General features: G+C 42.1%; 2 protein-coding genes across 3 annotated transcripts in view; one reads left to right on the top strand and one right to left on the bottom strand.

Annotated features, from left to right (window-relative positions):
- vps52 (VPS52 subunit of GARP complex) overlaps positions 1-7,609 on the bottom strand; it is a 22,544-nt gene extending 14,935 nt beyond the window's left edge. The window contains exons 1-9 of one of the 2 annotated variants that reach the window (XM_058753323.1): positions 7,061-7,609; positions 6,777-6,945; positions 3,466-3,550; positions 3,316-3,368; positions 3,158-3,233; positions 2,933-3,000; positions 902-1,077; positions 673-823; positions 502-602 (exon numbers count right to left, since the gene is read on the bottom strand). In XM_058753323.1, coding sequence (XP_058609306.1) covers positions 502-602; positions 673-823; positions 902-1,077; positions 2,933-3,000; positions 3,158-3,233; positions 3,316-3,368; positions 3,466-3,550; positions 6,777-6,845 — 779 coding nt within the window. In that variant the 5' untranslated portion in view covers positions 6,846-6,945; positions 7,061-7,609. Of the gene's footprint in view, positions 1-501; positions 603-672; positions 824-901; positions 1,078-2,932; positions 3,001-3,157; positions 3,234-3,315; positions 3,369-3,465; positions 3,551-6,776; positions 6,978-7,060 lie in introns of those variants that run through there. The other variant, XM_058753322.1, reaches the window with a different exon arrangement.
- rps18 (ribosomal protein S18) lies at positions 7,113-13,857 on the top strand. Its single transcript, XM_058753324.1, has 6 exons — positions 7,113-7,172; positions 7,640-7,738; positions 9,918-10,004; positions 10,486-10,587; positions 13,547-13,638; positions 13,751-13,857. The coding sequence occupies exons 1-6, from the start codon at positions 7,170-7,172 to the stop codon at positions 13,824-13,826; spliced, it is 459 nt and encodes a 152-aa protein (XP_058609307.1). The 5' UTR covers positions 7,113-7,169; the 3' UTR covers positions 13,827-13,857.

Genomic DNA, 13,857 nt, shown 5'->3' with positions numbered 1-13,857 from the left:
CGTGATCCGTTTTTTTCTTTTTTAAAAGAAATCGAGAGGCAGCATTTTGGACCAGTTGAAGACGAGCAATTTGGGCTGTGGCCCTCCAGGAATTGAATTTGAGCTCTAAGTACATCTGACGCTTTTCTTTAAAATTAGCATTTCTACGTAAGTACTGGTACTTCTGAATGGGTTGAGGCTGGGATTTAGCGCATTTGAAGTGAAAGTACATTTACATTTATGCATTTAGCAGACGCTTTTATCCAAAGCGACTACAGTGCATTCAGGCTATACATTTTTTTTTTTTATCAGTATGTGTGTTCCCTGGGAATTGAACCCACGACCTACTGAGCCACAGGAACACAAGCATCAAAGTACTTGATGAACATATACTATACGTGGAGAGCATTCACTTTTAGAGGCTTCTGCATTGGAACTCTTCATATATATATACATTGTTATTTTATTTTATTTTTTTATAAAACAGTGCATGTTAATCCGCACTCCAGTGGATCTGTGTACCTGTACTTGAGCAGCGTGTTCTGAGGGATCTGGTAGTTGGTCATGGGCTTCCTGAAGGAGTAGATCTTCTGCAGGATGAACTCACGGATCTTCGAGACAGCCTGTGAACAGAATCAAAACCTGACGCATCTCTTCCATCATCATACCAGTCGACCTGTGATGTGCTCTCACTTTAATTTTGAGGCGATCTACGATGTCCTGTATGTCAGAGCAGGCGAGGGTTTCTCTGAAGCTGAGCTCTTTAGCATAGTTGATCTTGCTGTTCAGCTCGTGAAGCTGCTCCAGAAACTCCTGCTCCGTCACAGGACTGTCCAGAATCACACTGAAACACACAGACACACAGAGTTGCTCACTGCGTGGCTCAGAAGGGCAGGCGCTGCCTGTGATGAGAGGCTCTTACGAGATCATGGTGCTGGGCACGACCAGCTCGTCCACCAGCTGGCTGAGCTGACTGCGCACGGCCTGCCGGTTCTTCAGCCGCAGGTTCATGCTGACCGACTGCTGCTGCAGCGTCTGGATCTCGCTGCTGATGGAGGACAGGTCGCTCTGGAAGCTGCTCAGCATGCCCTCCATGCGCTGCACAGAGAGACCAGAAACACTTCAGTGTTATCAATCACACACTATGGACCTTTTCACATTTACGTGTTTCTCAGCAGCGGACGTCGTCATACTTGGGTTATGTTCAAGAGCAGTGAATGGAAGAGTACCACAGATATACTTTTTGCATTCCCATTTGATCAAATAGCAATAGTGTTTTCATGACTTTCAATAAAAGGGAAAAAAAATTGAGAGAGACTAATAACGGCAGTCAGAAGAGAGAACGATGTATGTTTTTGTGAATATTTTCAATTTGATTTTATTTTTATATTTTATGCTTTCATCTTAATGTTCAAGGTTTTGTTTTTTTTAATTTTTATTAGTTTTCGTTGTTTTTAAAAATGTTTCAGTTTTAGTTATATTAGAACATCAAGTTAAACTAAATAAAAATGCAAAATGTTGCTTTGGAAATTACCTGAAATAACTAAGATTTTAGTATTTTATTTCAGTTATATGATATTAAGATTAGAGATGATTAGAGATAGAGACATTACACGATCATGTTGTGTCCTCGAATATCAACACGATTGCAATGTGATCTTATACAACAGTGGTTAAATAAACAGGAAGTTACAATTAAGTGACTTATATTTTAGACACAATATTAACTGTTTTTGCTCAATTTCGCTGATGAAAATAGTTCCACAGCACACAGCAGAACTGTTTTATGTCTCTGAGCAACACTGCGGTGTTTCGTTACTGAATTAATCCGTGTTTTTGAATGAATCGAGTGAGTCAATGATTCAGTGACCCATTCATAAAGACAGTCACTTGCCTTGTTTCTGAATGAATCAGACGTTTGAACGAATCGGTTGATTGAATGACTAAATGACTCACTCATTAAAACGGTCTTTTGCCGCCACCTACTGCTGGTTTGGTTTCATATTTAAAATTATCATTGCATTATCCCAACACTTCCTATTTGTATGTTTAAAATATTTAAAACATTAATCTCATAAAATTATTCTGATAATGTAAATGTTCTTTGCTCGCTGTATAATTTATTTATTTATTATAATTAATCTTAAAAAATCTTTTTATTAAACGTAATCAGGTTAAAAACAAATTTTTATGTCATAATATGGATAGCAGTGTTTCCCACAGCCTTACACTCTATTTGTGGCGGCAATCCCCGGCCCCCATATATATATATATATATATATTATGCAAATTCATTCTCTGCCAGCAGGAGGTGCTTTTAGAGTGTGAGAAATAGCGGTTTCCCCGCTAACGCTGTACACAAATGCTGCTTTATACATCGAAAATTTTCTGAAGACAGTTGGAGTCCTTCAGAAATACAGTGATATAAAAACACTCGCACCGGGCTTTGATTTTTAAACGTGCAGTGCTCATATTTATTCAATGAAATCAAAGCCTTTTGGAAAATATATTTGTGGTGGTCAGTTTTGATATTGTGGTGGTCCGCCACAAAAAAGTCAATGTATGGGAAACACTGGATAGCCTACTTGCCTAAAATGTTATGATGTGCGTAGTTAATAGATTACATTAGGCTACAAACAGTGGTTTGAGCGCGTTTGACCAGAGACTAGAGCACAATTAAACGGCTGTGCTCATGTGATTGACGGTGGCCGTCTTGAGAAGTGAGAAATCTTCGGAAAACGGCTCATAAAAAGGAGAGGATGTGAATGGTTTTTACAATTCGGAATGTAAAATTACGGTAATATTGCGTGAACATTTCACATGAAATTCTGTCAGTGTAATAAATAATTAATCACAAAAAATTATAAGTATCTTGGGGATGATCGAGGAGCACAAGGAAAATCTGCACCCTAGTTCCCATGGTTCGGCTCTAATGCAGACTGAATGCACTCACCTCCAGGATGGAGTCACAGGCTGTGATCTGGTTGTGTAAAGAGGCTATATTCTGACTCTCTTTGATATCTGCACCAGCGCTACTGTTAAGGGTCACTGACAGAAACATTATATGCAGAATCACAACATTGAATCTCATGAAGTAGTCAAGTCATCATTTGTTTTCTTTCGATGAGCTGACATGTATTCATGCGATTCTGTTATAAATGCACTGAAGTATGGATACAGTCCTTGATTGACACTTGTTCGATGCGCTGCAGCTCCGTCTCCACCTGTTTAGAGTACTGCCGCAGATCCACACCCTGATCCACACAAACACACACCTTCATCATCATCATCATCATCCTCACACACTCACACGCAGCAGACCAGCGCCCGCCTCACCGTCTTGAGCGCCTCCTTCACCAGATCATCCTCCAGATTCGCTTGAATGTGAACTGAAAAAGACAGTTAACGAGGGACTTATTCGTGAGTTATGGAAATAAGCGACCTGCGCTTCCTTTACTCGGCCGATGAGAGAAACGCTGAACTCACTGTCCACCTCGTCCAGGATGAACTCGTCTGTGGTGATGTCCAGATCCCCCAGATTCAGTGCAGGAACCGCCTCAAAGTCAGGCTTCTAGCGACACATCAGAGAGAGACAGTCAGCTCAGAACAGGCCATCAACACAAGAACAACACTGATCCCACACGCTCAGCGCCTTCATTAAATAATCAGAGAGGAACGGCTGTTTAATACTTTGAAAGAATGCAGTCATGATGTAAAATCTAAAAATTGTGTAAATGTGACCCTGGAGCACAAAACCAGTCTTAAGTCGCTGGGGTATATTTGTAGAAATAGCCAAAAATACACAAATATGGGTCAAAATTATAGATTTTTCTTTTATGCCAAAAATCATTAGTATATTAAGTAAAGATCATGTTCCATGAAGATATTTTGTAAATGTATTATTGTAAATAAATAAAAACTTCATTTTTGATTAGTAATATGCATTGCTAAGAACTTCATTTGGACAACTTTAAAGGTGATTTTCTCAATATTTAGATTTTTTTGCACCCTCAGATTCCAGATTTTTAAATAGTTGTATCTCAGACAAATATTGTCCAACAAACCATACATCAATGAAAGCTTATTTATTCAGCTTTCAGATGATCTATAAAAATGTACACTTAAGACTGGTTTTGTCATCCAGGGTCACAAATACTTGTGTAAATTACAACGATAGACAATAATATGCCTGTTAATCTGTCAATACATGAAATAATTATTTGAAACATTTAAAGGCAGGAGAAATTACATGAATACTTGAATGCATTTAAATGCAAATACATATTTTCTGCATTTTTTTGACAAAAGCTGAGACAAATTCAGTCCAAAAAATAAATAAAAATTAATCTTTTCACAGCGGGTTACAATCAGTGTAAGAAGATATTTACATAACGTCCTCTACTCCTCCAATGTGTGCAGCCTCGTGGCTTCAGTTTCTTACACTGTAAGTTACTGTGTATTTAACATTTACAATTACATATTATAATTAGATATTACACCAAGATTTCACAGATGCATATGAAGAGTTCATTTGCAAAAACAGATTCTCAGAAATCATGTTTTTCATTGTGCATTCAATTTAATCTCAATCAAACTGCAGTTGGGTTATTTTGACTGGAAAAAAACAGTTGACTAACACAATAAAAACATGATAACATAATAAAAAAAATATTTTTAGTTATCTGTTTTTGCAAATAATCTCTTCATACATATTATATATATATATATACAGGTGCATCTCAAATTAGAATGTCGTGGAAAAGTTCATTTATTTCAGTAATTCAACTCAAATTGTGAAACTCAACTCTTTGGTTCTTTTAATTGTGATGATTTTGGCTCACATTTAACAAAAACCCACCAATTCACTCTCAACAAATTAGAATATGGTGACATGCCAATCAGCTAATCAACTCAAAACACCTGCAAAGGTTTCCTGAGGCTTCAAAACAGTCTCTCAGTTTGGTTCACTAGGCTACACAATCATGGGGAAGACTGCTGATCTGACAGTTGTCCAGAAGACAATCATTGACACCCTTCACAAGGAGGTTAAGCCACAAACATTCATTGCCAAAGAAGCTGGCTGTTCACAGAGTGCTGTATCCAAGCATGTTAACAGAAAGTTGAGTGGAAGGAAAAAGTGTGGAAGAAAAAGATGCACAACCAACCGAGAGAACCGCAGCCTTATGAGGATCGTCAAGCAAAATCCATTCAAGAATTTGGGTGAACTTCACAAGGAATGGACTGAGGCTGGGGTCAAGGCATCAAGAGCCACCACACACAGGACGTGTCGAGGAATTTGGCTACAGTTGCCGTATTCCTCTTGTTAAGCCACTCCTGAACCACAGACAACGTCAGGCGTCTTACCTGGGCTAAGGAGAAGAACTGGACTGTTGCCCAGTGGTCCAAAGTCCTCTTTTCAGATGAGAGCAAGTTTTGTATTTCATTTGGAAACCAAGGTCCTAGAGTCTGGAGGAAGGGTGGAGAAGCTCATAGCCCAAGTTGCTTGAAGTCCAGTGTTAAGTTTCCACAGTCTGTGATGATTTGGGGTGCAATGTCATCTGCTGGTGTTGGTCCATTGTGTTTTGAAAACCAAAGTCACTGCACCCGTTTACCAAGAAATTTTGGAGCACTTCATGCTTCCTTCTGCTGACCAGCTTTTTAAAGATGCTGATTTCATTTTCCAGCAGGATTTGGCACCTGCCCACACTGCCAAAAGCACCAAAAGTTGGTTAAATGACCATGGTGTTGGTGTGCTTGACTGGCCAGCAAACTCACCAGACCTGAACCCCAGAGAGAATCTATGAGGTATTGTCAAGAGGAAAATGAGAAACAAGAGACCAAAGAATGCAGATGAGCTGAAGGCCACTGTCAAAGAAACCTGGGCTTCCATACCACCTCAGCAGTGCCACAAACTGATCACCTCCATGCCACGCCGAATTGAGGCAGTAATTAAAGCAAAAGGAGCCCCTACCAAGTATTGAGTACATATACAGTAAATGAACATACTTCCCAGAAGGCCAACAATTCACTAAAAATGTTTTTTTTATTGGTCTTATGAAGTATTCTAATTTGTTGAGAGTGAATTGGTGAGTTTTTGTTAAATGTGAGCCAAAATCATCACAATTAAAAGAACCAAAGACTTAAACTACTTCAGTCTGTGTGCATTGAATTTATTTAATACGAGTTTCACAATTTGAGTTGAATTACTGAAATAAATGAACTTTTCCACGACATTCAAATTTATTGAGATGCACCTGTATATGTGTGTGTATATGTATATATGGTAATAGTAGTTCCTTGAGTTTTGTTGGCATATTTACATGAGACATAAATGCCACAAGTTTGTGAGTATATACAGCAGATATACCTGCAAAAATCTGACAATAATCAACGAACGCCTAATAACAGAGCAGTGCACTGAAGAACTCCCCACTTCACTCTGTTATTATGTGCCATGTCCTGATATTCGAGAGAGTTATGATGTGTGTGTGTGTGTGTGTGTGTGTGTGTGTGTGTGTTTGTGTTTGTGTTTGTGTGGTTTGACACATCACTGCATTGTCACGCGATCTTATTAATATGACATCCTAAAATATGATACCGTAAGATGCTGACCGAAATAACGAGCTGCACAGGACAATATCAGTAAACAACCTTCACAGCAATTATAATAATACGCGTGATATTTCACACAGACAGCCAGCAGGTCCGTGTCATATCTCTGCGCTCCGCCGGGCGGGTGTAAACAGCTGTGAACGCGATCAGTGAAGCTGATAAACCCGAGAGAGAGCCCTCCTCACCTCCATCGCTCCAGCAGAGTCCGCGCCGGGCTTCGAGAGCTCCGCTGCGGTGACCAGCGCCTCCGCCATGCCGTCTGTAGTCCACTAAAACTACACGTCCCTTCAGTATTACAGTCCGCAGTCGGCACTCCCGCAGAAGTGCGTGCCACGCTGTACAATCACACGAAATCTACTTAAAAAAAAAAGAGTAAAAACTCTGGAATATATACCACAGTGTACTAAACAGCATCAGCCGCGCTATATAATTTAAAAAATCATCGGTTTGAATGTTGTTTTGGTCCCACCGGATGTTTCCATCGTGACGGAACTTGTTCCTGTCGAGTTCGCGCGTCCAGTGGTGAAATTATCGCGAGATCGTGATCACTTCCTCTTTGCGCGGAACCAGCGAACAAGATGGTAGGCACGAAATTAAATCCTCAAAGTTGTAGTCAAAATCTCGCAACATCGCGCTTATTTGTGTGTGTATGTCAGCACTGGTACAACATCTTATGATTTTAGTAGATATAGAATATATCTGAGTGAAAATTTTAGGTTTACAGTATAGAGCTTAAGTTAAATGAGTGACGGAAAGCCCGTGCTCAGTCCGCGCCGGTCAAGTATGCAAAACGCACCACAGTATTACCACATTTAAAAATATAACTAAATATTAACATGTTAACGGAGTTTGTGTCAGGTATAGGCCGGAAAGCGCGAAACTCTAGTTAGTGTGTAGTTGTAGTCAGTAAGTTGCTAACCCGCTAGCCTCTGTTAGTGTATTACAGTAGCGTTCTGCGCGTGTAACCCGTGTGTGTGTCTCTCTCTCCGCGTGTGTGTGTCTGTGTGTGTGTCTCTCTCTCCGCGTGTGTGTGTGTGTGTGTTCTCAGTCGCTCGTCATTCCAGAGAAGTTCCAGCACATCCTGCGTGTGCTCAACACCAACATCGACGGAAGACGCAAAATCGCGTTTGCCATCACCGCCATCAAGGTGAGCTGTAAACTGTGTGTGTGTGTGTGTGTGTGTGTGTGTGTGTGTGTTCTGATCATGCTCTGTACTCTGCTGTGTGTGTGTGTGTGTGTGTGTTCTGATCATGCTCTGTACTCTGCTGTGTGTGTGTGTGTGTGTGTGTGTGTGTGTGTTTTGATCATGCTCTGTACTCTGCTGTGTGTGTGTGTGTTCTGATCATGCTCTGTACTCTGCTGTGTGTGTGTGTGTGTGTTCTGATCATGCTCTGTACTCTGCTGGGGGTGTGTGCGAGTGTGTGTGTGTGTGTGTGTGTTCTGAACGCTCTCTGTGCTGTGTGTGTGTGTTCTGAACGCTCTCTGTGCTGTGTGTGTGTTCTGAACGCTCTGTGCTGTGTGTGTGTGTTCTGAACGCTCTCTGTGCTGTGTGTGTGTGTGTTCTGAATGCTCTCTGTGCTGTGTGTGTGTGTGTTCTGAATGCTCTCTGTGCTGTGTGTGTGTGTTCTGAACGCCTCTGTGCTCTGCAGTGTGTGTTCTGAACGCCTCTGTGCTGTGTGTGTGTGTGTTCTGAACGCTCTGTGCTCTGCAGTGTGTGTGTGTGTGTGTTCTGAATGCTCTCTGTGCTGTGTGTGTTCTGAACGCTCTGTGCTGTGTGTGTGTGTGTGTGTTCTGAATGCTCTGTGCTGTGTGTGTGTTCTGAACGCCTCTGTGCTCTGTGTGTGTGTGTTCTGAACGCCTCTGTGCTCTGCAGTGTGTGTGTGTGTTCTGAACGCCTCTGTGCTCTGCTGTGTGTGTGTGTGTGTGTTCTGAACGCCTCTGTGCTCTGCAGTGTGTGTGTGTGTTCTGAACGCTCTCTGTGCTCTGCAGTGTGTGTGTGTGTTCTGAACGCCTCTGTGCTCTGCAGTGTGTGTGTGTTCTGAACGCCTCTGTGCTCTGCAGTGTGTGTGTTCTGAATGCCTCTGTGCTCTGCAGTGTGTGTGTGTGTGTGTGTGTGTTCTGAATGCCTCTGTGCCTGCAGTGTGTGTGTGTGTGTTCTGAATGCCTCTGTGCTCTGCAGTGTGTGTGTGTGTGTGTGTGTGTTCTGAACGCCTCTGTGCTCTGCAGTGTGTGTGTGTGTGTTCTGAACGCTCTGTGCTCTGCAGTGTGTGTGTTCTGAATGCCTCTGTGCTGTGTGTGTGTGTGTTCTGAACGCTCTCTGTGCTGTGTGTGTGTGTTCTGAACGCTCTGTGCTGTGTGTGTGTTCTGAACGCTCTCTGTGCTGTGTGTGTGTTCTGAACGCTCTCTGTGCTGTGTGTGTGTGTGTTCTGAATGCTCTCTGTGCTGTGTGTGTGTGTGTTCTGAATGCTCTCTGTGCTGTGTGTGTGTGTGTTCTGAACGCTCTCTGTGCTCTGCAGTGTGTGTTCTGAACGCTCTCTGTGCTGTGTGTGTGTGTGTGTTCTGAACGCCTGTGCTCTGCAGTGTGTGTGTGTGTGTGTTCTGAATGCTCTCTGTGCTGTGTGTGTGTGTTCTGAACGCTCTCTGTGCTGTGTGTGTGTGTGTTCTGAATGCTCTCTGTGCTGTGTGTGTGTTCTGAACGCTCTCTGTGCTCTGCTGTGTGTGTGTGTGTTCTGAACGCTCTCTGTGCTCTGCAGTGTGTGTGTGTGTTCTGAACGCTCTCTGTGCTCTGCTGTGTGTGTGTGTGTTCTGAACGCTCTCTGTGCTCTGCAGTGTGTGTGTGTGTTCTGAACGCTCTCTGTGCTCTGCAGTGTGTGTGTGTGTTCTGAACGCTCTCTGTGCTCTGCAGTGTGTGTGTGTGTGTTCTGAACGCTCTCTGTGCTCTGCAGTGTGTGTGTTCTGAATGCTCTCTGTGCTCTGCAGTGTGTGTGTGTGTGTGTGTGTGTTCTGAATGCTCTCTGTGCTCTGCAGTGTGTGTGTGTGTGTGTTCTGAATGCTCTCTGTGCTCTGCAGTGTGTGTGTGTGTGTGTGTGTTCTGAACGCTCTCTGTGCTCTGCAGTGTGTGTGTGTGTTCTGAACGCTCTCTGTGCTGTGTGTGTGTTCTGAATGCTCTCTGTGCTGTGTGTGTGTGTGTGTTCTGAACGCTCTCTGTGCTCTGCAGTGTGTGTGTGTGTTCTGAACGCTCTGTGCTCTGCAGTGTGTGTGTGTGTGTTCTGAACGCTCTCTGTGCTGTGTGTGTGTGTGTTCTGAACGCTCTCTGTGCTCTGCAGGGTGTGGGTCGGCGGTACGCTCATGTGGTGCTGAGGAAAGCAGACATCGATCTGAACAAGCGAGCTGGAGAACTCACCGAGGATGAGGTGAGCTTGCTCTTCACTCTTCATCTTCAGCAGGAAAACACTTCTAAACACACATTCACCTGTAAACAGTCCAGCAGACAGCTTTTACTCCATTAATAATCAGTCACAGAGCCCTTGCTCCGTCACCTTGATTTATATCGTGCTTTACAGCATCAGTTTGTGAGCGATGCAAGAGGACAATAACACAGTCAGTCCAGCTCTCTTCCACTAGTGTCTGTGCAATCAAGCTCACAATACTGCCACACATTAAGTTAACAACCTTATTGTTCTTTATGAAAACTGAAGAATCATAATAAAATAAGTCACTGGAGAACATTCTGAAATGTGGTACAACTGATGTTTTGCTTTCGACAAACAAGACCATATCAGTTATTTTGAACCATATTGTGAAATCTCAAATGAAAATGGGGTGTGGTTTTAAGTGACTCTCTATGGGTGTTTACAGTGATGTTTATCTGAGCTGTGATTGGTTGATTGACAGGTGGAGAGGGTGGTGACCATTATGCAGAATCCTCGCCAGTACAAGATCCCCGACTGGTTCCTGAACAGACAGAAGGACATTAAAGACGGGAAATACAGTCAGGTACGCTCGGAGTGAAGGTATAACCTTCAGCTCTTTCTCCACGCTGTGACTGTATGATACACTATATAGCAAGAGCTGTGCTAAACTACAAATCAGAACCAGGGCTTGTCTGATCGATTGTGTAAAGTCATACATGATCGAACTGCTTTCAAAAGAAATCTTATTTTTACCTAATGTATAATAAATGGAGCCCGTCCTAAATCTGAATACAGGGCTGCACACTAGCATGAGTCTACAGATCCTCTATAGTGTTATATATTTGTATACCATGGTGACCACGGGTAAAACAACATGGGAAGAGAACTTTCTGTAAAACTGTGCCGTTCGTGAAAAACACCGTCCTAACCATTGTGTAAATATATGAAGCGGTGGCAGGTTTTTTGCATTAAGTCTAATAATGGCATCACAAGTAAACTGCAAACGTGTCCTGAACTCACCCGGGGTCTCCTTTATAAAACTCCCTGTAGATTTCATCCTAAAAGTGTACGAATGCACAAGTTTTCAGATTTATAAAAGCATGCGTACGCCGGAACCTGCGCAAAAATCCCTTTATAAATCCCAGTCAGGGGAAGATTGTGTAGGTGCTTCTCCCCCCCGACTCCTCCCAGAAATCACTAAACATATGGAGCTACAACAAGTTTTTAGCCTAGTTATACTCTGCATAACCTCATCTCCATCCATGTGACACCATGTTTAACTCTGTCAAAGGTACTAGACATTAAGGAAATATGAGAGATGGACTAAATGCCATTTGTGCCACATTAATATTTATTGCTAAAAGTCTTCCAGTATCCTTATGTTTTTGAACAAATATATCAAAATATCCATGAAAACAAAACTTAGTTTTCAGATAAATAGTCTATTTTAGAATAGAGCTAATATTATTCTTTAACACTGATTTGAATTGTTTAAAACGATTGAAATACTATTTGGCCAAATCGAATTTCTGCAGTTTTGCTGATCAGGTGAACATCTCTTAGCTGTTTTTAGTGGAAACCGATAAGCTTATTTATTGCAGTGTAGTATTTTAAAAAGGAAAGACTTCTTTTTTTTTTTTTTTTCTCCAAGTTGTATCCTTCAAATACAGTGGTATTTTTCATAATGTTGTGGAGATGCCATCAACGCCTCCGTGCAGCTGCGGCTGTACAGTAGCTATTATCATCACATTCAAACCGTTTGACCGCTGAATCCAGCCGTGTCCGCCGTAAGTGTGCAGCACTGATCATTGTTCTCACTAAAATATCTTCTCATAACATGAGCTCTGCAGTTTAATTCAAAGATGAATTATTGTGCACCTATAGCACTAGGGTTGGGTACCGAAACCCGGTACCAATATGGCACCGGTATGTACTAGAACCGAATCAGAACGCAGATTTCGGTGCCATGCCTGAGCGATCGATTGAAATATTTGTTCTTTGTTTCTCAGAAACGAACGTAAGAAGCATCACCGGCACCTCGCGTAAAAAATAATTTCCCGACTGAGAAAATGCAGGTGAACTCAAGTCGGAAAGCTCTAATAATACAAGTCCAACAAATCTTTGTAGTAATGCGAGCGTGTTGTTTTCACATTCCAACTTAAAAGCACAACTCGGGAAATGAGAGCATCTGAGGAGCGCGTGAATGCAGAAATTACACTCGCTCTGACGGCAGCAGGTAGCCCTCCATTAACTAGCTGAGCTAAACATTCTTAAATTAAAATGCCTAAAGCTAAAATTATCTTGTATTCACGGTTTTAAACCTGTTGTCCAACAAAAGAGAACATTATAACCTTTTTAGTCCACAGCAGTTAAATGCTTCCTTTTGTGATCTGATGTAGCTTCTTGTCACAGAATGAGGCAGAAAATATGTTCCATAGGCTACTAATACATCGATTGGCAATGGATTATAAATATACTTAATTATGAAAATACCAGAGATTGCTTGAATAACACAGATAAACTATACACTGTCGTAGTGTTTATTGTATCTGTTTTATCATTCAAAACGTTTATATCTTGTTTACTCCGTTACATCCATAGCAATGCATTTGTCCATATTGGGGATTTCCTGGAGCTTCATGCGTTCTGCTACTTCTGTGACTGGACATGTGGATGTTTTGTGCGAGGGCGCCCTCTGGCGTCCAGTATGAATGAAAAAGACATCATGCGTTTAGTGCTAATGGCCAATCCAATTATTAATTGGTAATTTTTATTTATTTTTGTATTATTTTTAAGTATCGGTTTAGGCACCGGTACCGTTTTAAAAGTATCGATTTGGCACCGGTATCGAAAAAAAAAAAACCCAAACGATACCCAACCCTATATAACACGCCTCGCTGTCATTAAAACATAGCATGCCACAGGAAACGTCATCAAGCGCATCCACTACAAATGTGTCTAAAGTCATATCATTTTGGTTTGACTTCTGCGTAATGACTTGATGTGACTTCAGTGCTTCTCTCCATTAGCGAGGGTGGAATATTTAATGGAAATGTGTATATCGACATGAAAACAGAGTTTAAAATCGTTGTTTACTTCATAACTTTTCTCTCTCCAGGAAAACGAGTTTGTACGCATGGTCTAGAACAGGGCTCCTCAAATCTGGACCTCGAGATCCACTTTCCTGCAGACTTTAGCTGTAACCCTGATCAAACACACCTGAGCATGCTAATCAGTGTCTTCAGGATCATTAGAAAATCACAGACAGGTGAGTTTGATCAGGGTTGGAGCTAAACTCTGCAGTGGATTGGACCTCCAGGGTAAGATTTGAGGAACCCGGGTCTAGAATGTCCGCACGGTGTGTACGTGTATACGCAAAGTTTATTTTTAATAAGTCGCGACGTGCGTGGCCCATTTCGTGCGTACGCAGTGTTTATGAATGAGACCCCAGAGGCTTTGGTGTTGGAGTGCAGTGTCCTCGGCTGGTTTTGAAGGCCGTTCTGTGTGCAGGAGATGAGTGTTGATGTGATGGTTTTCTGCAGGTCCTCGCTAACGGTCTGGACAACAAACTGAGAGAAGATCTGGAGCGTCTGAAGAAGATCAGAGCTCACCGCGGCCTGCGTCACTTCTGGGGGTGAGTTTCTCAAATAACCGAATAAAGAGCTCCTGTAGAACAGGTCCACACAGGAGATGATCTCTGATGCTTGAGTTTCTCGTGTTTGACTCTGGTCTCTTCTCTCCTCCAGTCTGCGTGTGCGCGGTCAGCACACCAAGACCACCGGTCGCCGCGGCCGTACTGTCGGAGTGTCCAAGAAGAAGTAAAAATTGAATAAAACACAACTGGTTTAGTCAA

The sequence above is a fragment of the Onychostoma macrolepis genome, chromosome 19, assembly GCF_012432095.1.
Source record: "Onychostoma macrolepis isolate SWU-2019 chromosome 19, ASM1243209v1, whole genome shotgun sequence".
In the NCBI taxonomy this organism is placed as follows: domain Eukaryota; kingdom Metazoa; phylum Chordata; class Actinopteri; order Cypriniformes; family Cyprinidae; genus Onychostoma; species Onychostoma macrolepis.
The sequence above is the reverse complement of the archived record's forward strand: the minus strand, read 5'-3'. Positions and strand labels throughout refer to the sequence as shown.